Source organism: Heloderma suspectum, chromosome 1, assembly GCF_057233095.1.
Source record: "Heloderma suspectum isolate Gila_16-S chromosome 1, 16-S_ref, whole genome shotgun sequence".
NCBI classification, from domain to species: domain Eukaryota; kingdom Metazoa; phylum Chordata; class Lepidosauria; order Squamata; family Helodermatidae; genus Heloderma; species Heloderma suspectum.
The window spans coordinates 3,606,910-3,631,667 of NC_139458.1; the positions used below are offsets into that span (position 1 = coordinate 3,606,910).

At 48.0% G+C, this 24,758-nt stretch overlaps 1 protein-coding gene across 2 annotated transcripts in view; it reads right to left on the bottom strand.

The window, feature by feature from the left end:
• MIS18BP1 (MIS18 binding protein 1) overlaps positions 1 to 22,763 on the bottom strand; it is a 36,704-nt gene extending 13,941 nt beyond the window's left edge. For both annotated transcript variants that reach the window (XM_084833541.1, XM_084833551.1), the window contains exons 1-9: positions 22,729 to 22,763; positions 21,582 to 22,232; positions 20,734 to 20,856; positions 19,128 to 19,615; positions 10,142 to 10,224; positions 7,988 to 8,115; positions 6,848 to 6,938; positions 6,050 to 6,210; positions 2,360 to 2,526 (exon numbers count right to left, since the gene is read on the bottom strand). In XM_084833541.1, coding sequence (XP_084689667.1) covers positions 2,360 to 2,526; positions 6,050 to 6,210; positions 6,848 to 6,938; positions 7,988 to 8,115; positions 10,142 to 10,224; positions 19,128 to 19,615; positions 20,734 to 20,856; positions 21,582 to 22,167 — 1,827 coding nt within the window. In that variant the 5' untranslated portion in view covers positions 22,168 to 22,232; positions 22,729 to 22,763. The remainder of the gene's footprint in view (positions 1 to 2,359; positions 2,527 to 6,049; positions 6,211 to 6,847; positions 6,939 to 7,987; positions 8,116 to 10,141; positions 10,225 to 19,127; positions 19,616 to 20,733; positions 20,857 to 21,581; positions 22,233 to 22,728) is intronic.
• Positions 22,764 to 24,758: the final 1,995 nt, after the last annotated feature.

The following is a 24,758-nucleotide window of genomic DNA, read 5'->3' on the forward strand; positions in this document are numbered from 1 at the left end:
TTTAAGATAACCTAGCACCAACCCTTTTAGGCCTTCAGAAGGCAAATCCAGCAGTTTAAATTGGGCCCAGAAACAAAGAGTTGTGTGGCACTGGTTCCAGCTTCCTCCTTCTGCAGAAGTTGACAAGGTGCTTTCATCTTTCATGCTGACCACCTGCTTACTTGATCTTTGCCCATCTTGGCTCATTATGAGCTGCAGGGAGAGACTTAGGGAGGGGATCAAGGTTGTGGTGAATGCCTCCCTCGAGGAAGGAGCGATGCCATCAGCCCTCAAGGGGGCCGTGATAAGATCACTGTTAAAGAAGCCCTCCTTGGATCCCCAAGACTTGAACAACTTTCGCCCAGTCTTGAATCTGCCGTTTTGGGGCAAGGTGATTGAGCGGGTGGTGGCGTTGCAGTTGCAGGTGCGCTTGGAAGAAGCCGATTATCTGGATCCATTTCAATCAGGCTTCAGGCCTGGGCATGGGACAGAAACAGCCTTGGTTGCCTTGGTGGACAATACGGGAAGGGCTCTGGATAGGGGCGAATAATGCTCCTTCCTTGTTCTCCTCAATTTCTCTGTGGCTTTTGATTCCGTTGACCATGGTATCCTCCTGGACCGCCTGGAGGGGTTGGGCATAGGAGACACCATATTACGGTGGTTCTGTTCCTTCCTCCCTGGCAGGTACCAGAGGGTAGCTCTGAGGGAAAAGACTTCAGACCCTTGGCTGCTCACTTGTGGGGTGCCACAGGGTTCTATTCTTTCCCTGATGTTATTTAACATCTATGTGAAGCTGCTGGGGGCTATCATCAGGTGGTTTGGGGTGCAGCATCACCAATATGCGGATGGCACGCCACTCTACCTCTCATTTAAATCCTCGCCAAGGTTGGCTGTAGAAACCTTGTCCAAGTGTCTGGAGCCAGTGAGTGGTTGGATGGAAAGGACTAAAACCCAACCTCGACAAAAGCGAAGTACTTTTTGTGGGAGACAAGGGGAGGTTGGGGGATGTTGACCTGGTATTCAGTGGGGTGCAGCTGCCCCTGAAGGACCAGGTCTGCAGTCTGGGGGCCATTTTAGACTCCCAGCTGTCCATGGAGGCTCAAGTGTCAGCCGTGGGCCAGGCGGCGCTGTACCAATACCATCTGATAAGGCGGCTGTGTCCCTTCCTCCCTAACCATCTGCTCCCATCAGTAGTTCATGCCCTGGTCTATCTCGCCTAGACTACTGTAATGTGCTCTATTTGGAGTTGCCCTTGAAGATGGTTCAGAAGTTGCAGCTGGCACAGAACGCGGTGGCCCACCTGATCAAAGGCAGCCATCAGTGAGAATGTATCACTCCACTGCTGACGGAGTTGCACTGGTTACCAGTTGTTTTCCGGGCCCAATTCAAGGTGTTGGCGTTGACCTTTCAAACCCTATATGGTTCTGGCCCAGTCTATCTTAAGGAGCGCCTCCAGCAACAGCAGGGACGCCGCTCAACGAGATGGGCCTCGGAAGGCCTTCTGTCTGTCCCATCAGCCAGGACAGCTAGGCTGGTGAGGACTAAGGAGAGGGCCTTTTTTGTGGTGGCCCCCACACTATGGAATTCCCCCCCTAGTGACCTCCGCCATGCCCCCTCTTTGATGAGCGTCCACCAGGCTTTGAAAACCTGGCTGTTCAGGCGGGCATTTGGGGTGGGTTAGATTTGAGGGGTTTGTTTGTTTGTTTTTGAGCAATGTTTGTTTTTGTTTAGTTGATTATATAATTTGTTGCATTTCATTTTGTTATTTGTACTGTACACCGCCAAGAGTGGCCTGGTAGCTGGCCAGATGGGTGGTTAATAAATCTAATAAATAAAGAAATAAAGAGGAAGACAGTGTAACTAGTAAAGAATTTGTCAGTATGTTCTGAATGCCTGAACCTACCAGCTGTCTTGCTGCCGTATTATGCTCTAATTGGAGTTTCTGAACTGTCTTTAAAGGCAGCCTTTATGTAGAATACATTGCAATGTAGAATACATTGTAGAATACATTGCAATACTCCAGCCTGGACATAACCAGGATGTGTGACATGGAGGCAAGGTCCACTTTTTCTGGATAGAGCTACAGTTGGCAAACTAGCCAGTAGAATGCATTCCTGTCACCTGCACCTCCAGTGGAAATGCTGAATCTAGGGGCATCCCCAGATCATGTACCTGACTCTTCAAGGGAAGCGCAGCCCCAGCTAAGACAGGCTCCGCTCCACCATTCGGATCAGCGGATGTCCCAACCCACAGGACCTCCATCTTTAGCTCGTTCACCCTCATCCATCCCAAACAGCCTCCGGACATCTGTGCAGAACTTCTACCGCCTCCATTCATTCCAGAACAGTGATGAACATACAGGAGGGAAGAAAAATCTTACCGAAGTCAAGTAGTTGGTGCCCCCTTTGGTCACAGTGACATTTAATGCCTGATCAACAAGTATCCGTTCACCACACCAGAACTGCAGGGGTGGCTTAACACGCCGGCCGCTACGGGTGAAGCTTGCATCATGGTCATCCTGCAAAGGGGAGGTTTTTGGCTGTGTACCTATCAAGACAAAAAGTTTCCTTCAGCAACAGGCAACACTTCACTCTTCCACCTAATAGGGCTTTGGACTGTAAGCTGGACAAGAAGAAATCTCTCCACTGAACATGTAGTTCAATTCTTTCTAAATTTAAGGAATGTCATATACAGCTACCTCCTGGATAGTACACCAAACAAAGATGTTATTTTCATTACAGGAGACTGGAATGCTAAGGTGGGTAGTCAAACGACACCTGGAATTACAGGCAAGCATGGTCTGGGAGAACAAAATGAAGCAGGACATAGGCTGATAGAATTTTGTCAAGACAACTCACTGTGCATAACAAACACTCTCTTCCAACAACCTAAGAGACGACTTTATACATGGACTTCACCAGACAGTCGACACCGAAATCAGATTGACTACATCCTTTGTAGCCAAAGGTGGCGGACATCTATGCAGTCAGTAAAAACGAGACCTGGAGCTGATTGTAGTTCAGATCACGAACTTCTTATTGCACAATTTAGAATCAGACTAAAGAAAATAAGGAAGACCCACAGATCAGTTAGATAGGAGCTCACGAATATTCCTCATGAATATGCAGTGGAGGTGAAGAAGAGATTTAAAGGACTAGATTTAGTAGATAGGGTCCCAGAAGAACTATGGACAGAAGTTCGCAACATTGTTCAGGAGGCGGCAACAAAAAACGTCCCAAAGAAACAGAAAACCAAGAAGGCAAGATGGCTGTCTGCTGAGACACTGGAAGCAGCCCAAGAAAGAAGGAAAGCAAAAGGGGGAGATATGCCCAATTAAATGCAAACTTTCAGAGGTTAGCCAGAAGAGATAAGGAATTATTTTTAAACAAGCAATGCGCGGAAGCGGAAGAAGGTAATAGCATAAGAAGGACAAGAGACCTCTTCCAGAAAATTAGAAACATCGGAGGTAAATTCCAGGCAAAAATGGGTATGATCAAAAACAAAGATGGCAAGGACCTAGCAGAAGCAGAAGAGATCAAGAAAAGGTGGCAAGAATATACGGAAGATCTGTATAGGAAGGATAATAATATCGGGGATAGATTTGAAGGTGTGGTCAGTGAGCTAGAGCCAGACATCCTGAAGAGTGAGGTTGAATGGGCCTTAAGAAACAAGACAGCAGGAGATGACGGTATCCCAGCTGAACTGTTTAAAATACTGCAAGATGATGCTGTCAAGGTGATGCATGCCATATGTCAGCAAATTTGGAAAACACACGAATGGCCAACAGATTGGAAAAAATCAACCTATATCCCCATACCAAAAAAGGGAAGCACCAAAGAATGTTCATTGGCACTGATTTCACATGCCAGTAAGGTCATGCTCAAGATCTTGCAAGGTAGACTCCAGCAATTCATGGAACGAGAATTGCCAGATGTACAAGCTGGGTTTAGAAAAGGCGGAGGAACTAGAGACCAAATTGCCAATATCCGCTGAATAACAGAGAAAGCCAGGGAGTTTCAGAAAAACATCTATTTCTGTTTTATTGACTATTCTAAAGCCTTTGACTGTGTGGATCATCACAAATTGTGTCAAGTTCCTGGTGGGATGGGGATACCAAGTCATCTTGTCTGCCTCCTGACGAATCTGTATAACGACCAAGTAGTAACAGTAAGAACAGACCACAGAACAATGGACTGGTTGAAGATTGGGAAAGGAGTACGGCAGGGTTGTATACTCTCACCCTACCTATTCAACCTGTACGCAGAACACATCATGCGACGTGCTGGGCTTGATGAAGCCAAGGCTGGAGTTAAAATCGCTGGAAGAAACATTAACAATCTCAGATATGCAGATGATACCACTTTGATGGCTGAAACCGAGGAGGAGCTGAGGAACCTGATGACGAAGGTGAAAGAAGGAAGTGCAAAAGCTGCGTTGCAGTTAAACCTCAAAAAAACCATGATTATGGCAACCAGCTGGATTGAGAACTGGCAAATAGAGGGAGAAAACGTGGAGGCAGTGACAGACTCTGTCTTTCTAGGTGCAAAGATTCCTGCAGACGCTGACTGCAGCCAGGAAATCAGAAGACGTTTACTTCTTGGGAGGACAGCAATGACAAATCTTGATAAAATAGTGAAGAGCAGAGACATCACACTGACAACAAAGGTCCGCATAGTGAAAGCAATGGTATTCCCCGTAGTAACCTATGGCTGCGAGAGCTGGACCATAAGGAAGGCTGAGCAAAGGAAGAGAGATGCTTTTGAACTGTGGTGCTGGAGGAAAATTCTGAGAGTGCCTTGGACTGCAAGAAGATCAAACCAGTCCATACTCCAGGAAATCAAGCCAGACTGCTCACTTGAGGGAAGGATATTAAAGGCAAAACTGAAGTACTTTGGCCACATAATGAGAAGACAGGACACCCTGGAGAAGATGCTGATGCTAGGGAAAGTGGAAGGCAAAAGGAAGAGGGCCTGACCAAGGGCAAGGTGGATGGATGATATTCTGGAGCTGACGGACTTGACCTTGGGGGAGCTGGGGGTGGCGACGGCCGACAGGAAGCTCTGGCATGGGCTGGTCCATGAAGTCATGAAGAGTCAGAAGCGACTGACCGAATAAACAAAAAAACATATACAGCTACTTCCTAAAACCTTAGTTAGCTCTCTTATTAAAGTTTTACAACAAAGACAGTGGCTTATTAATAAGAAATGGAAATTCTTCCCCTGTATTTATTTAAAATAGATAACACAAAAGGGCATTTTCTGCCATGTTTGTTAGCTGTACCAGAACAATCTGACCTGGTCTGCGCGTAATGACAACCCAGACTAAGGGTTGAGTATAGGTTGTCGTTAATTCATGGGCTGTCGTTACATACGAACCCTGAACTATGTTTTAACTATGTGTTAACAATGAACAACCCAGCATTCACAACCCAACAACAAACCATGGGTTCTCTTCCTGAGTTGTTGTGGTTAACAATGCATAGTTAAACCATAGCGCAGAGTTCACACATAACGATACCCCACAATTCAACGACAACCCATTCTCAGGGTTGTCATTACATGTGGACCAGGCCTCTGCCTCTTAAGCCAAGCAAAAAACCACCACTGGAAACATCTACCTCCTTTACAACCTCATGGAAGACACACGCACCACTGCATGATGAGCACAGAGCTAACAAGTCACCTCTGCATTTAGTATGTTCACTTCAGAAAGCAACTAGATAAAAGTGACATCATCGCCAGTCATGTCAATCGAGAGCCCACAGCGTTTGCAACAGATTCAATGGTTCCCTGTTTTCTATCACTCAACAGATCCTGGGACAGCAATCAAGCAGCTAGATAGGAGGCAGTACATGAAAACCCCACAAGTTATCTGTTGAAGCCGTAAAAGTGGCATCCCTGATCCAAGCCACAAAGCAGATCCCTCTTTATTTTTACATAACTGAGTAGTTTTATGCAAAAAACAAGTAGCTATGATAACAAATACTGGTAAACAAGTGAAGAATTATAATTATTAAAGAACGCTAGGACTACCAGTCCTCCAAGGTCGGGGGGGGGGGGAATATACCTACCATGTTTACTATTTTCCAGTACTTCGTAAGTGGTGTTTTTCACTTTAGATTTTCTCCCAGCATTTTTGGGCAGTTCTTGCCGTTTTTTCAAGCCCCCTGTTTCCACAGGATCCTCTACTCCATTGTTATCCTCAGTTGAAGGGAAGGCTCTCTGCACTTTCCTAGTAGTCACAGGTTTCAGTTGTTTTAAATCTGTTACTGAATTTTAAATCTTTGCATTGCTGCTAGGTTATTTTTATTTTATACTGCCCCAGATGGTTTTGGCTACTGGGCGGTTTAGAAATGTAATAAATAAATACATTTTGGCAAGAAGGATTAAGAACCTCAGTCCCTTAAGTAGGACCGCTCAGGAGCACAAAACCTCATCTGCGAAATACTCAAAGAGACTGGCACCGCCAACGGCCCAGCAGCTGTAGCTGCTTTCTGAAGCTGCAGTTTGCCTGAGCCATAAGGCCTTGGAGCAGCAGGCATGAATGCCCACCAAGTGCCCAAGAAGAGCAGAACTTGTTCTTCCTCCACACAGAGGAGTTGCATCCCACACAGACCAAGTCCATAAGAGGACCCAGACAACTGACAGTGGGATTGCTCTGGAAATTGACTGGAGAGGGGAGAAAGAATGGAATAAGTAGCATAAACTCTGAGGTCCGACAGGAGAGGCAACAGTTAAATAGGAATTTGTCAAGCTTTTCCCAGTTCCTTTCCTACTCACTTCCAAAAAGACTTAAGACTTTTTAATTAACAATCATCTCCTTCACAGTGATTCAAAAACACAAGCACATATGTTTTCAGACACATTACCTCTTCAGAGAACAAAGGAGTTCTTCAACGTACATTTTCCAGTTTCTTGGAATTCCAGATACAAACTTCTTTATGAATGTAGCTGGTATTCCTGTTTGAAATAAAGGTATAGTGTTTGGACAATTGTTATGCTTTAGAGAGGGTGCTTCATTTTTCAAACTTTTGGAAAAGATCAGAACAGGAATAATCTTACATTTTCTAAGGAGCCTCAGGAAAATTCCAGCCCATCTCAAATCACAATTGCTGCAAGACCCTGTTCAAGCCAACTTCAGTGTATAACAACTTCAGAATTTAATTAAAACTTTAAAGTGTCCAATTCTAGGAGGAGGGAGCACATATGTATGGAAAACAGATGAAGATTAGTACCGAGACAATGACGGACACAAATCAAATTTGAAGAGTGCAGGTCTGGCCACACCCTTGGAAACCAGACGGGCCGAGCCACAGCACTTATATGGATCCTTAAAAGGAAAAAAACACTGTTTTACATCCACACACCATTTGGGGACTGGAATGAGTATACTTAGCAGTAGGAGTTGGCAAATAAGTAGAATGCTTAGTGGAAACACCAATACCTATTTTAAGCTGACATGAAAATTCAGGATTTTGTGGTGTGGCCTTTATGGGTTTGTACCGCTACATGACATGTGCACATCAGGTGGGGCCTCCTGCAGCTGAGATGAAGCAGACAATTTACATCCCACTGGCCTCCTGCTGGATGCAGCTGCCAAATGCAACAGCCAAAGGCTTAGCTGCATCTCTTTACAGCCTCTAGCAAGGATGTTAAAGCCTCATATGCACCTCTGCATCTCATCAAGACCAGGAGGGAGCCTGAATAGATAGATTGCCCATGTGCAGGAGCGCAAAACGGCACACCCAGCACCTGTGCGTGCTGCCATGTTTCAGCCTCCATGGCTCCCACAGAGGAAAGTTTGCCAGTGAATAAAACACTAGAGGCCGAACATCTCAGCAAAGAGGCCAGCTGAACCTGTGGTAGCACAGCAGGTGGTGCAGTCCAGACAGCAGCGAAAGATCAGCATCCCTGGAGAGAAAGGAGGAGAAGCAGCCCTCGGAGACGCCTGGACGAATTCCAGGCTGTCATCCTTTTCTTTCTTACAGTGATCATTCAAGTCCTCTTACCTTCCTTCTTCATGGTAGCTGCATCTATACGCCCTTCTAACATGTAGACATTTCCAGATAAAGTTTTAACTCGGTTGTGTGCCATTCGCTCCATAATTGCATTGCTATGCCAGCAAACATCCATATCTCTAAAATGGAAGGAAACAGACAAAAGACAGTGTTCCATAATTAACCAGAGAAGAATTTAAAGAATAACCAAAGGCCACCTCAACATTACTTTCCCTTAAGGCGCAAGTCAGATAAGTAACAACACAGGGAACTTGGGAACTTTGGGTTGGATCCAATGTCTACCAGCAGAACATAAACCGCTGGCAAAACAGATTTCTCCTCCCCCCTGCAGCCCCCACCACCCCAAGTCTGATCGAGGGTTGGGGAACTCTCTGGAGCAGATTTGGGAGGCACAGGCGGGCTTCGGGGGTAAGAGCACAGGTGGAAGTCCTCACGCATGACACTGGATTTAACCCTTTATAAAGCCCTTGCATCAAGACTTGCACCTGACTTGATGCTAGAAAGATTCTCAGCAATGATTTTCCTACTGAAATCTCACTGTTGTGTAGACACTATGTGTGCATATGGAGCATGTCAGTCATCCTGTGAAGGAGACAGAATTGTTGCGTGTTATGGTACAGATGCAGTCTTCTATATGAAGCAACAATCCAATACAAAACCAGGGTACGAGTTCCAGCTGTTAGGAGTGTGAGGTGTACCAGGGGACTGTTGGTTTTGAAAATCCCATTTGTGACTGACAGATTTGTATGGGAAGCCCAAAAGACCCTTGATCACCATAACAAGCTGATGTTGCTTGTACTGCCCTGATAACACTGGAACACCTTGCGATGTCTCGGCTGTATGACAACAAATGTTGGACAGGGGAATGCTCTATCTGTGTGGACAGTGAGGGGGCGTGTACAGTTAAGGGGGCTATTTATAAAATTAAGTGTTTGGAATGTAACTTTTTACATTGGTGAAATCAGAAGACCTCCTCTAAAAGATACAAGGTGCACTTGGCTGATATTCAGCACAATGAAGCATGTGCTAGACCTTGGTCCCTTCATATGAGGTGGCACATGCTGGCAGAGCAACTTTAGTGAATCTCTGTGCTAGCAGTTGAGCGGAGCCTCCAAAGGAGAAAGGTTACGGAGGCAATGCACTGATAAGCTGAAACCTGATGTTAATATGAGGATGAGATGAAACAAGCCATGTTTATTAATGTGACTGGACTGGCTGTTGAATACAGGTGCTGATCGTTAATCCATGTTCCCTCGAGGTTGGGCCTGTTCCAGATTGGTTCTGGCTCAGCTTATCATCATACACTTATTTGTGACTGAAGCTGGTGTTATATACCAAAGTTTCACATTTTAAAATCTGTTTATACTGAAATGTTTAAATCTATAAAGTTTAAATTAAAAAAAAAATCTATAAATTTATAAACTAGATGTGCTACTGAAGGTCATCTGTTTTCTTTTGGAGAGCTGTATCATGCGCATGGCATTGCCTTCATCTGAAGCAACAATTGCAGAGAGTCTTTGCATTTACTCTAAAGGGATTAAGGGCTTTGTTAACTATTGTTTTTTATCTAATGGGCATAAGACAGTCCAGAGAGAATTATTAATATTAGATTAATGGAGAAGCCAAAGATGGTAAATATATGTATTTACCCATGCATATATTCACCTTCTGTTGGTAATCTTAGAAGGGAATTCTGTTCATAGCCATAGCTAACTAATCATTTGCATCTGCAATACATAGCAATAGTTGTTACAATTAAACACCAAAATCTCCAACATTTTAAGCTTACAAAATGTACACCAGAAAGTACAGAAAAGCAAAGATTACAAAAAGCAAAGATAATAAAATTTTCAAGAAATGGTAAAGGTGAAGAGACAATCCCAATTTTTTGCGACAGCCAGGCACAGTAGGTGAAGTAGGAGAACAAGGAGAAAGGTGCCTTCCCTTGCCTCACGAGGAGACAAAGATGCAATCTGGGCTCAGCTTCCCACCCTGACTTCTTTCAAAGCAAGAGGAGCAGCCCTTCTTCATAATCATTGCACTCAACCCAACTTAGGGTTGAAACTGATTAGCAAGAGATTCCACAGTGCAAGACAGACAAAGTGTAAAGACATTTGAACTTCGTTAAAAACTAAAGTCGCTTGCCTTCGTTTTCCTTCCAGGCATACAGCAGTATAGTTGTTGATCACCTTGAGTCTCCATCCACTGATACAGATTATCTGCTGTTCCTTTACAAACCAAATAAAGAAAATCGTGAAGGGCTACAGTTATTTCTGTCACCACTAGAAACACAGCTTGAGTGCCCACATCCTGATGCTTATGCACACAACTGCAAAAGCATATACACTGAGCATACAATGGAGCAGTGGTGGCCCAGTCACATGCTGCCTGCATGCCATAACTACTTACAAAATACGCATGCCAGTGCCTCTGTAGGTTTGTGAAGTAAAGAACATGCACATCCTGGGCCTGTTCATGGAGCGTTACGTTGCACCCAGTGTATATTGCATTTGGTGCGCAAGCAGCTGTATGATCCCATTCACTGACTAAACATTTAGTGTGCAAGCACGCATACACACACACTTGTGAATGTCTGCATAAGCCTTGGGTGAACTTGGGAAGAGCAGTCCACAATCATGAGTGTTTGTTCATTTGATAACCACAGTACTGAAGTGAACAGGGAATCCATCATATTACAGAAATGTATAAAAAATGATAAAACTCGCTGTTCAGAGGAATACAGAAGCATCCTGTTTCAGCAGATACCAAATAAATTTCCCAGAGGTTCAGTGAATTCACCTTCCCGTGGCCCTGAGGAAAGACAGAAGGGGAGAAGCCTAGGCCAGGGAGCTCATGCCACCTGCTCACGAAGGAAGTTCAGCTGGCCTGAGAGGACTGACTTCTGACAGATGGTTTTCCTTTTGGTAACATTTGTTTGTTTCAGTACGTAAAAAATGTTAAACCACCTTGGGTACCTTGGCAGGAAGGCGGTATAGAAATGAAATGAATGAATGAATGGTCTATTTATGAAGTCCATAACATTCTCACTTGTACAAAAAACCACAAAAACCTCTGTAAGATATCAGAGTAAATAATTCCCAGGTTGTTAAAGAACTATATATCACTGTAAGTTAATAAAGATGGCACTTGTTCCAACACTTAGTCCTTCTTCAATTGAAATCTTCCCTAAAAGCCTTGTCTAATGCAGCAATATGAACACATTGAGAGTAAAACTTGAGACAAGAAAGTGATCCCCAGCAAATCCGCCTCACAGCAGTGTGTTACTGCCTGTCCAGTGACAACCTCCCAGTGAGGTGAGACTTTTGACATATTGCTGGTGCAGTCAAGGAACCAACAGCTAGCCTTTGGGCTACCTGTTAGGAATCTCAGAACAAAACCGCAGAAGAACTGTGAAGACCTCTCCTAAAACTGGCCCTATCTCAAAACTGATGAGCTACTTCAAGGATAAGCACAGCCTTGTAATTTAACCTTACCTGACATGACTCTCCTCCCCACTAATTCGGCGACTTAATGTCCACTGCTCTGGGGACAGACTGGCTACGCGCACAGCCTCCCTAGGTTATGGTGCAGGGCTGCTTTATAACAATTCCACGTGTAGCTAGGGATGTACGAAAGTCACTTACCTGGTCTTGCAGCTTGCTTCGCGGTGGGGGGGAGGCGCTTCGCTTCTCCCCCCAAGTTCAGGCGAGGGGGGGGAGCCGTCCCGCCTCGCCCGGCCGAAATTCAGGCCGGGGGGGGGAGGCTTCCTGCCTCGCCCGGCTGAAATTCAGGCCGGGGAGAAGTGCCCCGTCTCCCCGGCCGCGAACTACGAAAGTAAAAAAAAAAAAAGACCCCGTGATAGGCTACGTAACGATTTACGCAGCCTATCACGGCTAGATTTGCAAAGTCAGCTGTGATAGGCTACGTTAATTGTTACGTAGCCTATCACGGGTGACTCTGAAAAAAAAAAGCGCGTACGCAAATGGCGGCCCCCATGGGGCGCCGCCATTTGCGTTCCTTATTTGGTCCCGGTAGTCTACATAAAGATTTACATAGACTACGGCAAAAATAAGGGCAACGCTATTTGCGTTGCCCTTATTTTCGCCGTAGTCTACGTAAATCTTTACGTAGACTACAGGGACCAAATAAGGAATGCAAATGGCGGCTCCCCATGGGGGCCGCCATTTGCATATGCGCTTTTTTTTTCCCTCAAAGCCACCTGTGATAGGCTACGTAACGATAAACGTAGCCTATCACAGCTGACTTTGGAGATCTAGCCGTGATAGGCTACGTTAATTGTTACGTAGCCTATCACGGGGTTGTTGGTTTTTTTTACTTCAGCTGTAATGGCGGCGGCGGCAGCCGGTCAAAAGACCGGCTGCCGCCCCCGCCCCCGCCGCCAGGAGGGACATTCGGCTACGGTAAGTCCCATCCCGGGGGGGGGGGGGGAGGTGGCAGAGAATTTCACTGCCGATTTCGGGGGGCCGAATGCGTTGGCGCTCGGCCACCCGAAGATTCAGGGAGAAATTCTCCGCCATCCCTACGTGTAGCTGATTCTTTGTCCCTTCTAGGCACTGGCTCTTTGAAGTTGGTTGAGGGAAACCTCCACAACATTGTCTCCTGTTCTCCTTTTCTACCACCACAGCAACTAACTCTAAGAGTGAAAAGAGCTGTATGTGTCACTCTCATAGTGCTATCTGTATTAAAGGTCCGTGAGAGAAGATGTGTGTGGGGCTATGAAAACTGCATGCTTGGCAAGGAGCTGGTCTAGCAGAAGCCAGCAAGCTGTGCATTTTTCCTGGCCACAGAGGTGTTTGCTAGCTATGCTTTGTCCTCTTACACACTGCAGCAGGACTGGGGAGAGGCTGACTAGAGCAGGGGACATAAAATAGACTGCAGTGTTCATGCACCCAGCTGTTTAAAACTTCCTCGAACACGCTTAACCCCATTGCCTGAAATGAAGCAGGCAAGAACAAGAAGGGACCTGGTGGGCCACTCACAACGTAAGAGGCCAAAGTGGTTTCGAGGTGCATCCAGAACTGTCACTTGAGGCACAAGTGAACTCAGTGGCACGGAGCACTTTTTATCAGCTTAGGCTGGTATACTAACTATGCCTTGATCTGGACAGAGAGAGCCTAGCTACAGTGATCCATGCTCTGATAACTTCTCGTCTGGATTACTGCAATGCGTTATACGTGGGGCTGCCTTTGAAAACGGTCCGGAAACTTCAGCTGGTCCAAAATAGGGCAGCAAGACAGTTAACAGGGACTGGCCTGTGAGCTCATATTATGCCAGTACTTTTCCAGCTACACTGGCTGCCAGTAGGGATGTACAAAAGTCACTTACCTTTTAACGAAATTGATTCACGGTGGGGGGGAGGCGCTCCGGCCCTCCCCCTGAAATTCTGGCCGGGGGGGAGGCGCTCTGTCCTCCCCCCCCCCCCGAATCCTGGCTGGCCGGGTCCGCAAATGGCGGCGGCCATAGCCGCCGCCGTTTGCGTCCCTGCAGTCAGCCGTGATAGGCTACGTAAATGTTTACGTAGCCTATCACGGCTGATTTAAAAGAAAAAAAACCCGCACGTACGCAAATGGCGGCGCCCATGGCCGCCGACATTTGTGTTCCTTATTTTGACACGTCTTAGTCTACGTAAACATTTATGTAGACTAAAATGGCGAAAATAAAGGGAATGCAAATAGCTTAGACGCTACACTATTTGCGTTCCCCTTATTTTCGCCGTAGTCTACGTAAACGTAGACTAAGACGTGCCAAAATAAGGAACACAAATGGCGGCACCCATGGGCGCCGCCATTTGCGTACGCGCAATTTTTTTGTTTGTTTACTCAGCCATGATAGGCTACGTAAACATTTACGTAGCCTATCACGGTGTTTTTTTAAAATTTAGCGGTGATAGGCTACATAAATCTTTACGTAGCCTATCACGTTTTGTTTTGTTTTTTTAAACCTGGAAATGGCGGCGGTGGCAGCCGGTCAGAAGACCAGCCGCCGCAGCCGCCACCACCGAACCGCCGCCGCAGCCGCCAGGAAGATTCGCCGAACGTAAGTCCCGTCCTGGGGGCGGCAGACCGTTTCGCCACCTATTTCAGGGGGCTGAATGCGCTGGCATTTGGCCTCCCCAAGATTCGTGGCGAAATTCTCTGACATCCCTAGCTGCTAGTCCATTTCCGGGCCCGATTCAAAGTGCTGGTATTAACATTCAAAGCCCTTAACGGCTTGGAGCCAGGTTATCTGAAGGATCGCCTCCTCCCATATGTGCCTGCCCGGACCTTAAGATCATCATCAGCGGCCCCCCTCCATGAGCCCCTGCCAAAAGAAGTGAGGCGGGTGGCTACTAGGAGAAGGGCTTTCTCTGCTGTGGCACCCCAGCTCTGGAATGAGCTCCCTAGTGAGGTTCGCCTGGCACCTACATTGGATTCCTTTCGGCGCCAGGTGAAGACCTTTTTATTTTCCCAGGCATTTTAGCATTCTAGACTTTTAGCTTTGCTGTTTTAAATCTGTATTTTAAACTCCTGCACTGCTGCTAGGTTTTATTGTGGTTGTATTCATGGATCACTGCCCCTTCATGGATCACTGCCTTGTTGTGGCGAAGGGGCTTACGTAACTCAGTGAAGCCATAAGCTATGCCGTGCAGGGCCACCCAAGACGGACAGCTCATGGCAGAGAGTTCTGACAAAATGTGGTCCACTGGAGAAGGAAATGGCAACCCACTCCAGTATTCTTGCCAAGAAAACCCCATGGAACGTATCACAAGGCTAAAAGAGATGAGGCCGGAAGATGAGCCCTTCAGGTCGGAAGGTGGCCAATATACTACTGGGGAAGAGCAGAGGGTATTTCCAAGTAGCGCCAGAAAGAGTGAAGCGGCTGGGCCAAAGCCGAAAGGACACTCAGCTGTGGATGTGTCTGGTGGTGAAAAGAAAATCCGATGCGGTAAAGAACAATATTGTTTAGGAACCTGGAATGTAAGATCAATGAATCAAGGTAAGCTGGAGGTGGTCAAACATGAGATGGCAAGATTGAACATCGATATCTTGGGAATCAGCAAACTAAAATCACAGAATCATAGAATAGTAGGGCTGGAAGGGGCCTACAAGGCCATCGAGTCCAACCCCCTGCTCAATGCAGGAATCCAAGTCAGAGCATCCCTGACAGATGGCTGTCCAGCCTCGTCTCGAACGCCTCCAGTGTGGGAGAGCCCACCACCTCCCCAGGTAATTGGTTCCATTGTCGTATTATTCTCACAGTCAGGAAGTTTTTCCTGATGTTCAGCCGGAATCTGGCTTCCTGTCACTTGAGCCCATTATTCCGTGTCCTGTACTCTGGGATGATCAAGAAGAGATCCTGGCCTTCTTCTCTGTGACAACCTTTCAAGGACTTGAAGAGCGCTATCATATCTCCCCTCAGTCTTCTCTTCTCAAGGATAAACATGCCCAGTTCTTTCAGTCTCTCTTCATAGCACTTTGTTTCCAGTCCCCTGATCATCTTTGTTGCCCTCCTCTGAACCCTCTCCAGTTTGTCTGCATCCTTCTTCAAGTGTGGTGCCCAGAACTGGACACAGTACTCCAGATGAGGCCTAACCAGTGCTGAGTAGAGGGGAACTAGTACTTCCCGGGATTTGGAAGCTATACGTCTATGAATGCAGCCCAAAAGAGCATTTGCCTTTTTTGCAGCCACATCACATTGTTGGCTCATATTCAGCTTGTGATGGACAACAATTCCAAGATCCTTCTCGCTTGTAGTGTGGTTGAGCCACGTATCCCCCATCTTGTAAATGTGCATTTGGTTTCTTTTTCCTAGGTGCAGAACTTGGCATTTATCCCTATTCAATGTCATTCTGTTCTTTTCTGCCCAGCGCTTCAGTCTATCCAGATCACTTTGAATTTTGTTTCTGTCTTCCAAAGTATTAGCTATCCCACCCAATTTGGTGTCATCTGCAAATTTGATCAGCATTCCCTGCACCTCCTCCTCCAAGTCATTAATAAAAATGTTGAAGAGCACCAGGCCCAAGACTGAGCCCTGTGGTACCCCACTCATTACCTCTCCCCAGTTTGAGAATGTCCCATTGATAAGCACTCTTTGGACAAGTGGACAAGTATGGGCAAATTTAATTCAGGTGACCATCATATCTACTACTGTGGGCAAGAATCCCTTAGAAGAAATGGAGTAGCACTCATAGTCAACAAAAGGGTGGGAAAAGCAGTACTGGGGTACAATCTTAAAAACGAAAGAATGATCTCAGTACAAATCCAAGGCAAACAATTCAACATCAAAGTAATTCAAGTCTATGCCCCAACCACTGAGGCCGAAGAAGCTGAGGTTGATCGGTTCTATGAAGACCTACAACACCTTCTAGAACTAACATCAAAAAAAGATGTCCTCTTCATCATAGGGGATTGGAATGCTAAAGTAGGAAGTCAAGAAATCACCGGGATAACAGGCAAGCATGGCCTTGGTGTACAAAATGAAGCCGGACAAAGGCTCATAGAGCTTTGCCAAGAGAACACGCTGATCATAGCAAACACGCTTTTCCAACAGCACAAGAGGCAACTCTACACATGGACATCACAAGACGGTCAATATCGAAATCAGATTGATTATGTCCTTTGCAGCCAAAGATGGAGAAGCTCCAGTCAGTCAGTAAAAACAAGACCTGGAGCTGACTGTGGCTCAGATCATGAGCTTCTTGTTGCAAAATTTCAGCTTAAATTGAAGAACGTAGGAAAAACCACTAAACCATTCAGGTATGACCTAAATCATATCCCTTATGAATATACAGTGGAGGTGAGGAATAGATTTCAGGGATTAGACCTGATAGACAGAGTGCCTGAGGAACTATGGATGGAGGTCCGTAACACTGTTCAGGAGGCAGCAACTCAATCCATCTCAAAGAAAAAGAAATGCAAGAAAGCAAAGTGGCTGTCTCTGATGAGGCTTTACAAGTAGCTGAGGAAAGAAGGGAAGCGAAAAGCAAGGGAGAAAGGGGAAGATATATCCAACTGAATGCAGAGTTCCAGAGAATAGCAAGGAGAGACAAGATGGCCTTCTTAAATGAACAATGCAAAGAAATCGAGGAAAACAACAGAATGGGAAAGACTAGAGATCTCTTCAAGAAAATCGGAGATCTCAAGGGAACGTTTTGTGCAAAGACGGGCATGATAAAGGACAAAGAAGGCAGGGACCTAACAGAAGCTGATGAGATTATGAACAGGTGGAAAGAATACCCAGAAGAACTATACAGGAAAGATCTGAATATCCCTGATAGCCATGATAGTGCGGTCACTGAACTTGAGCTGGACATCCTCGAGAGTGAAGTCAAGTGGGCCTTAGGAAGCATTACTAACAACAAAGCTAGCGGAGATGACAGTATTCCAGCTGAGCTATTTAAGATGCTAAAAGATGATGCTGTTAAAGCGCTGCACTCAATATGCCAACAAATTTGGAACACTCAACAGTGGCCACAAGACTGGAAAAGGTCAGTTTACATTCCAATCCCAAAGAAGGGCAATGCCAAAGAGTGTTCAAACTACCGGACAATTGTGCTCATTTCACATCCAAGCAAGGTGATACTCCAAATCCTACAAGCTAGGCTTCAGCAGCATGCGAACCGAGAACTACCGGAAGTACAAGCTGGGTTTCGAAGAGGCAGAGGAACTAGAGATCAAATCGCCAACATTCGCTGGATCATGGAGAAAGCAAGAGAATTCCAGAAAAATGTCTATTTCTGCTTCATTGACTACGCTAAAGCCTTTGATTGTGTGGATCACAACAAACTGTGGCAAATTCTTAAAGAGATGGGAGTACCAGACCACCTTACCTGTCTCCTGAGAAACCTGTACGAGGGTCAAGAAGCAACAGTAAGAACCGGACATGGAACAACCAACTGGTTCAAAATTGGGAAAGGAGTATGACAAGGCTGTATATTGTCGCCCTGCTTATTTAACTTATATGCAAAGTACATCATGAGAAACGCTGGGTTGGATGAATCACAGGTCGGAATTAAGATTGCCGGGAGAATGATCAACAACCTCAGATACGCAGATGATACCACCCTAATGGCAGAAAGCGAAGAGGATCTAAAGAGCCTCTTGTTGAGGGTGGAAGAGGAGAGTGCAAAAGCTGGTTTGAAACTCAACATTAAAAAAAACGAAGATCGTGGCATCTGGCCCCATCACTTCCTGGCATATAGAAGGGGAAGAAATGGAAGCAGTGACAGATTTTACTTTCTTGGGCTCCAAGATCACCGCAGACGGTGACTGTAGCCATGAAATTAAAAGACGCTTGCTCCTTGGGAGGAAAGCTATGGCAACCCTAGACAGCATAGTAAGAAGCAGAGACATCACCTTGCCGACAAAGGTTCGTCTAATCAAAGCTATGGTTTTCCCAGTAGTAACGTATGGCTGTGAGCTGGACTATAAGGAAGGCTGAGCGCCGGAGAATTGATGCTTTCGAACTGTGGTGCTGGAGAAGACTCTTATGGGTCCCCTGGACTGCAAGGAGGTCCAATCAGTCCATCCTAAAGGAAATCAACCCTGAGTGCTCATTGGAAGGACAGATACTGAAGCTGAAGCTGAAATATTTTGGCCACCTAATGCGAAGAGAAAACTCTCTGGAAAAGATCTTGATGCTGGGAAAGCTTGAAGGCAAAAGGAGAAGGGGACGGCAGAGAATGAGATGGCTAGATAGCATCACTGATGCAATGAATATGGACTTGAGCATGCTCTGGGAGAGAGCGCAGGACAGGAAGGCCTGGCGTGCTATGGTCCATGGGGTCAAGAGTCGGACACGACTGAACGACTGAACAACAACAACAACTGTTATATTGTGATTTTAATGTTCTATATATTTTAAATTTTTTATTGTGTACTGTTTGGTTTTAATTTTTGTGAACCACGCAGAGAGCTTCAGCTATTGGGCGGTATAGAAATGAAATGAAACAAATAAAAATCGACAGGGCAGCTTTTCTCCATGTCACTGGTGGCATGAAAATCACAGATGTAACCCACGTAAAGCGGGATGTTTACCGAGCCTTTCAGATTTCCATGTTTTTAATAAGCATTTCCAAACTGAAACCGCCACCACCAATGAAAGAATATGATTTTAACACAGGACAACCTACCTCCTCATCTGCATCACTGCTTGTGTTGGTGTAAGGTACCTCCAAGGGCACCTCGGAACTAGCCAGTGATGGTTTTTGCTTCCGTGGTATGTGGACTTTTGGAGTGGCAAAAATAATATCGCACAGATGTTGGGAAGGCCTCTGAGGCCCAGCCCCCACCACTTGCTGCCCTTTCTGGCCAAGACGCTCATTGCATTGGTGCAACACTCTTCCCTCTTGAGGAAGCATCCCAGGTGTCATTTCTTCCAAGGGGTCTCTGGGTTTAACAGGATCATAGCTCATGTCTGTAGCATTAAGTGCCATGTCAAAAGACTCATTGCCCAATTCAGCTGGTTCTACAAGAAATTCATCATCCTGACCAAAAGTTGTCTTTAGACATTCTCCATTAAGATCATCTCGTTGTTTGGCTGAATCGGATGTGATTGAGGTTTGCTTCGCTGCAGGTGAACGAGGGACCTTTTCCTTGGTTTGGCAAAATGAGTCATCTACTACGGAGAACACAAGAAACACAAACTGGTAACTCACATTTCAGTGTTAGTTAACATACATCCGTATAGCCAAGATTTTGTCCCCTACAAGCATTCTGTTTGCTTGAATTAATACATGACGCTCTTCAAAGAGACCTCTTCCCAGTCACCACCTGCCTCACCCCAGAAGGCAGAGGCGCTCAGAGGAGGGCATCAGCAGATGACCACAATGTATGTAGTGATGGCCACCAACTTGGAACATGGGAAGCTGCCTTATATGGAATCAGGCCACTTGCCCATCTAGGCCAGTATTGTCAACACTGAGTGGCAGCGGCTCTCCAGGATTTCAGGCAAGATCCTTTCCTCGCCCTACCTGGAGGTGGGGATCCAACCTGGAACCTTCTGCCTGGAAAGAATGTGCTCTGTCGCACTGAGCTACAGCCCCTCCCTTTTAAACAGGACTGGACAAATCCGTGGAGGATGGGGCTCTCAATGGCTATTGACCCTCCAGTATCAGGGGCAGCATGCCTATGTACACCAGTTGCTGGGGAACGAGGGCAGGAGGGTGCTCCTGCACTCATGTCCCACTTGGTGGCTTCCCTTAGGCACCTTGTTGGTCAATGTGGGAAACAGGATGCTGGACTAGATGGGCCTTGGTCTGATCCAGCACGGCTCCTTTGTTCTTATGTACAGGCAAGCTGACATGGGAGCAGGTGTTCCTTCAGGTTCCTCCAACAAGCCATGTTGCCCGAGTTTGGATGAGATGATAAGCTGCCCCGGGTGGTGGTTATGGAAATTGTGCCCGGCATACGCTCAGCACACACCGCAATTTAAATAAGCCACTGTGACTTAAAAGCCAAGGCGGTTTATTTTGATAGCACAAACCAGGTCAATGACTCTGATCAGTAGCGATCAATAGTACATGCAATGCAAAACAGAAAAATAAATGCAAATGCAAATAATTTAATACTTCTATGTTACTGTGATGGAGAAGGGATAAAAATGGAACATCCATCACTAGGAAAGAATACTTCCTTCAATGTCTGCAAGATGTTTCTATCGCAGTCTGAAGACTGAAAAAGAAAACATTAACCGGACAAACATATATAAAATCATTCACGGCATGTGGGGAGAAGTACCTCTTTGTAATGGTTTCTGCAGCAACTTCTGTTTCATGCGCGAGAAAAACTTGTGAGGCGATTCCAAAACCAGAGGGCCTGTTACTGCACAGCACACATTTTTGCCTGTTGCAATACTGGGCGCTGAAACAGAAAATACAAAAATTTTGTCTGCTTCACAAACCCAGGAAATACTGGTTCTCAACAGCCACTGAGTTAGAACGCGCATTCCACGAGGCTCCCAATTTAAAATTTGCACAGTAACATTCAATCACAGCAGAGGAAAACTACTAACACCAAGGAAATCCAGATAGGCTTCTGAGGGATCCCAGGGGTTCCCCAGAACACAGTTTGAAGAACACTGGTTTAAAACTGCATTTAAAATGAGTTGTCCTGGTCAACTATTTCCCCACCCCACTATTGTACTGTTGGCCAACTCTTTTTGCTTGCATACTGCTATTAGCAGATCCTGGACCTGCCTCCATGAAGGACGACTGCCCCTCTGCAGAGGGGGTAGTGGGAGATGAATGTGGGTTAAAGCAGACATATACATGCAATACAGGAATGTGCAGGGTGTAAAGAAAAAGATGGAATGAGCTACAAAGTATTACATTACAGGAAAATAGAATGGGTAAAGGTAACAAATGAGCCAGTCAGCATCACACTGAAGGCAAATCTAGAACAAAGCAATACTTGACAGCAGAAGCTTGGTTAAGGAGAATGGAGGTGGTATGACCAATTACCTCCACTCCTGGCCAGGAGCTGTAGCCAAGGACGATAGCTGAAGAGCTATATTGGCAATTATACCCAACACATCCAAGCGTGAAGCTCCCAACACACATTTCCTTGGCAGAAATGGTACAACAAACCTTTTTCCACATTGGCTTCTCCAACAGGCTCCTCAGCCAGCCTTTCCTTTGGCTTATCTTCTGGTGTGTATTTTTTTTCTTGTCCTCCCAAAAGGGTCAGATGCCTCTCAGGAGTGAGAATATAATCTGTGGTGCTGTTGGTGTCTAATAATTTATTTTCTAGAGGCTTGTTCTGCTGTTTGGCAAGAGCTGCCCTGGTCTTCATTCTTGAAAAGACTTTTGCTGGAGACTCAAGTGATAACGGCTCACAAGCTTTACGCTTTAAGAAGCCATTCCTTGCTGGTGCCATAACTTCATGTTTCAGACAAGAGGAAAGTGGCCCTGATCCTTCTTCAGAAGCTGGTTTTATCTCACTGAGGTCAAGGAATTCTTTAGCGTGGCTCCCACCACGTATTAAAGTGGATTGCAAGAGGTTTCCTCTGTTCAGGCCTTTTCCCGAGCAAACATTCCGGCAAGCAAGGGCCGCGGAGGGGCACACGGCTTCTTCTGCAGCTGAATCAGAAACGCAACCCCCTCGGAACTTCACAAGGTCCTCTACAGGCGTGCCTCCCGGGACGCTGCCTAGGGGAACCGCTTTCAAGGACATTTCTTCCCTTCTGCCGGAAAGCAGCGGCGATGCTGAAGCGGGCAGCGGACTCTGCCCGGAGCTCCCTGCGGGGGACGAGATCAGAAAGAAGCGTGTCTACGCAGGCGCCGCCTCGGGGCAAAGCCGCCGAGCAGCGCGCCGCGCCGCCGGGCCCCCCTCCGGCGGCTCCGCGCCGCACGCCTCGCCGGCTCCGCGCGCGTCCAGCTCGCCCGGCGCGAGGGCGCGCGGCCCAGGCGCCGCGGCGGAGCTCGGCTCGCCCGGCCCGGCCCGGCCCGGCCCGGCCGGCGCCGCTGCCGCGCAGGAGCCGCCGCGCGTGATTCCGCGGCCGCCGGCCTCCCTCCGGCGCCCCGCGCAGGGCGCCGGCGGGCCACGAAGCGCGCGGGGCGCCGGCCCGCCGCGGGCGTGCGAGGGGCGCGGCTCCCGGAGGGCGCTCTGGCGGCCGGGCGCCGCGGGGCGGGGCGCCGCGGCGGGCTCCGGCTGGCGCCGGGCCGAGGAGCGCGCCGGGGCACGACGCGCCGCGGCCCCGTGGGCCCGCCAGGCCGCCGCCCGCCGCCCGCTCACCGCCGCCCGCCGCAACGCGCGCCGCGTTCGAATCCGCCGCGCGCCGCCCGGCCGCCGCGGATTGGCCGGCGCGCGGGCGGAAGTGTCGTCGGCTCCTGCGCGCCCGCAGCGGCCATTGTGGAGCCTGGCGGGCCCGGCGCGCGCGGAAGCGCGGGAGGCCGCAGCTGGTGCCGCCGCCGCCGCCGCCGCCGCCGCCGCCGCTGCAGGCTCCGGGAGGGCTGCCGGGCCGGGGATGCGCCTCCTCCCCGGCAGCGCACGGGCCGTCCTCGCCGCGCCGCCGCGCGCGTCCCGGCAGGAGCCCCGGCCGCCGCCACGGAAAGCGCGCGCTTCAGGCGCGGCCGCCGGCCCGGCCCGGCCATCGCCGCCGGAACGGGACGAGCCGGCGCAGCGTTCCGTCGCGCTCGCAGTCGTTACTGCTGGTGCAACACCGTTGGAGCTGGGGAAGGGCCAGCAATCGACCCTGGCTGGATCGCCGTTAATGATAGCCGCGCACAAATAAGGCAGCTGCCCTCCACATTTCACACGCGCGGATACATATTTTTTGGGTATCTCACATAGGGTCACAGAATAGTGGGTGGGAAGGGGCCTGCAAGGCCATCCAGTCCAACCCCCTGCTCGATGCAGGAATCCAAGTCAGAGCATCCCTGGCAGATGGCTGCCCAGCCTCGTCTGGAACGCCTCCAGGGCGGGAGAGCCCACCACCTCCCCAGGTCATGGGTTCCATTGTCGTACTGCTCTAACAGTCAGGAAGTTTTTCCTGTTGTTCAGCCGGAACCTGGCTTCCTGTCACTTGAGCCCATTATTCCATGTCCTGCACTCTGGGATGATAGGGGTAGGGGTGGGGTGGGGCTAGGGTGAGGGGGTGAGGGTGAGGGTTAGAATCATAGAATAGTAGGGCTGGAAGGGGCCTGCAAGGCCATCGAGTCCAACCCCCTGCTCAGTGCAGGAATCCAAGTCAGAGCATCCCTGACAAATGGCTGTCCAGCCTCGTCTCGAACGCCTCCAGTGTGGGAGAGCCCACCGCCTCCCCAGGTAATTGGTTCCATTGTCGTATTGCTCTGACAGTCAGGACGTTTTTCCTGATGTTCAGCCGGAATCTGGCTTCCTGTCACTTGAGCCCATGATTCTGTGTCCTGCACTCTGGGATGATCGAGAAGAGACCCTGGCCTTCCTCTCTGTGGCAGCCTTTCAAGTCCTTGAAAAGTCTAGTTTGAAGTCTGGGGGGGTCAAGGGAAGGCTTCTTGAGAAGCAGTCTAACAATTATCGTAGAATCATAGAATAGTATGGTTGGAAGGGGCCTACAAGGCCATCATTATAAATCAGCACAGAAAGTAGCCTTATCTAGGAGACTTCAGGCATGGGGACTTATAACCAGAATTAAATGTCGCTGTGATTGGCTTTATATAGCAGCCGCAGCTGCTTCAGCTTCAGGCATGGGGACTTATAACCAGAATTAACCAGCCGCAGCTGCTTCAGCTTCAGGCATGGGGACTTCAGGCATGGGGACTTATAACCAGAATTAAATGTCGCTGTGATTGGCTTTATATAGCAGCCGCAGCTTTACTGATTACTGACTCAGTCACATATATTCAAGGATATATTACAGGAATGCCTTTCTGTAGACCAAGGCCCTGATCCAGAGTACTTGTGAGCAGCAGCGTAGCAGGCTGCATGCTTCTTCAGACATCATGTCATTCACAGGTAAGGATGTATGAAACTCCCCTTACCTGGCTCTGCCGGGTTCCGCTGGGGGGGTGGGAGGCGCTCTGTCCCTCCCCCCGGAATTCTGGCCAGCCAGCTGGCTCCGCTCCGTGGGGATTCCGCAGAGCTGCCAGCCGGCTCCGCCAGCAGCCAGACATCCAGCCGCTGGCTAGCAGGGACGCAAATGGTGGCAGCCATAGCCGCCGCCGTTTGCATCCCTGTAGTCAGCCGTGATAGGCTACGTAAAGACTTACGTAGCCTATCGTGTCTGGCTTAAAAAAACAACAACACGCACATATGCAAATGGCAGCGGCTACAGCTGCTGCCAT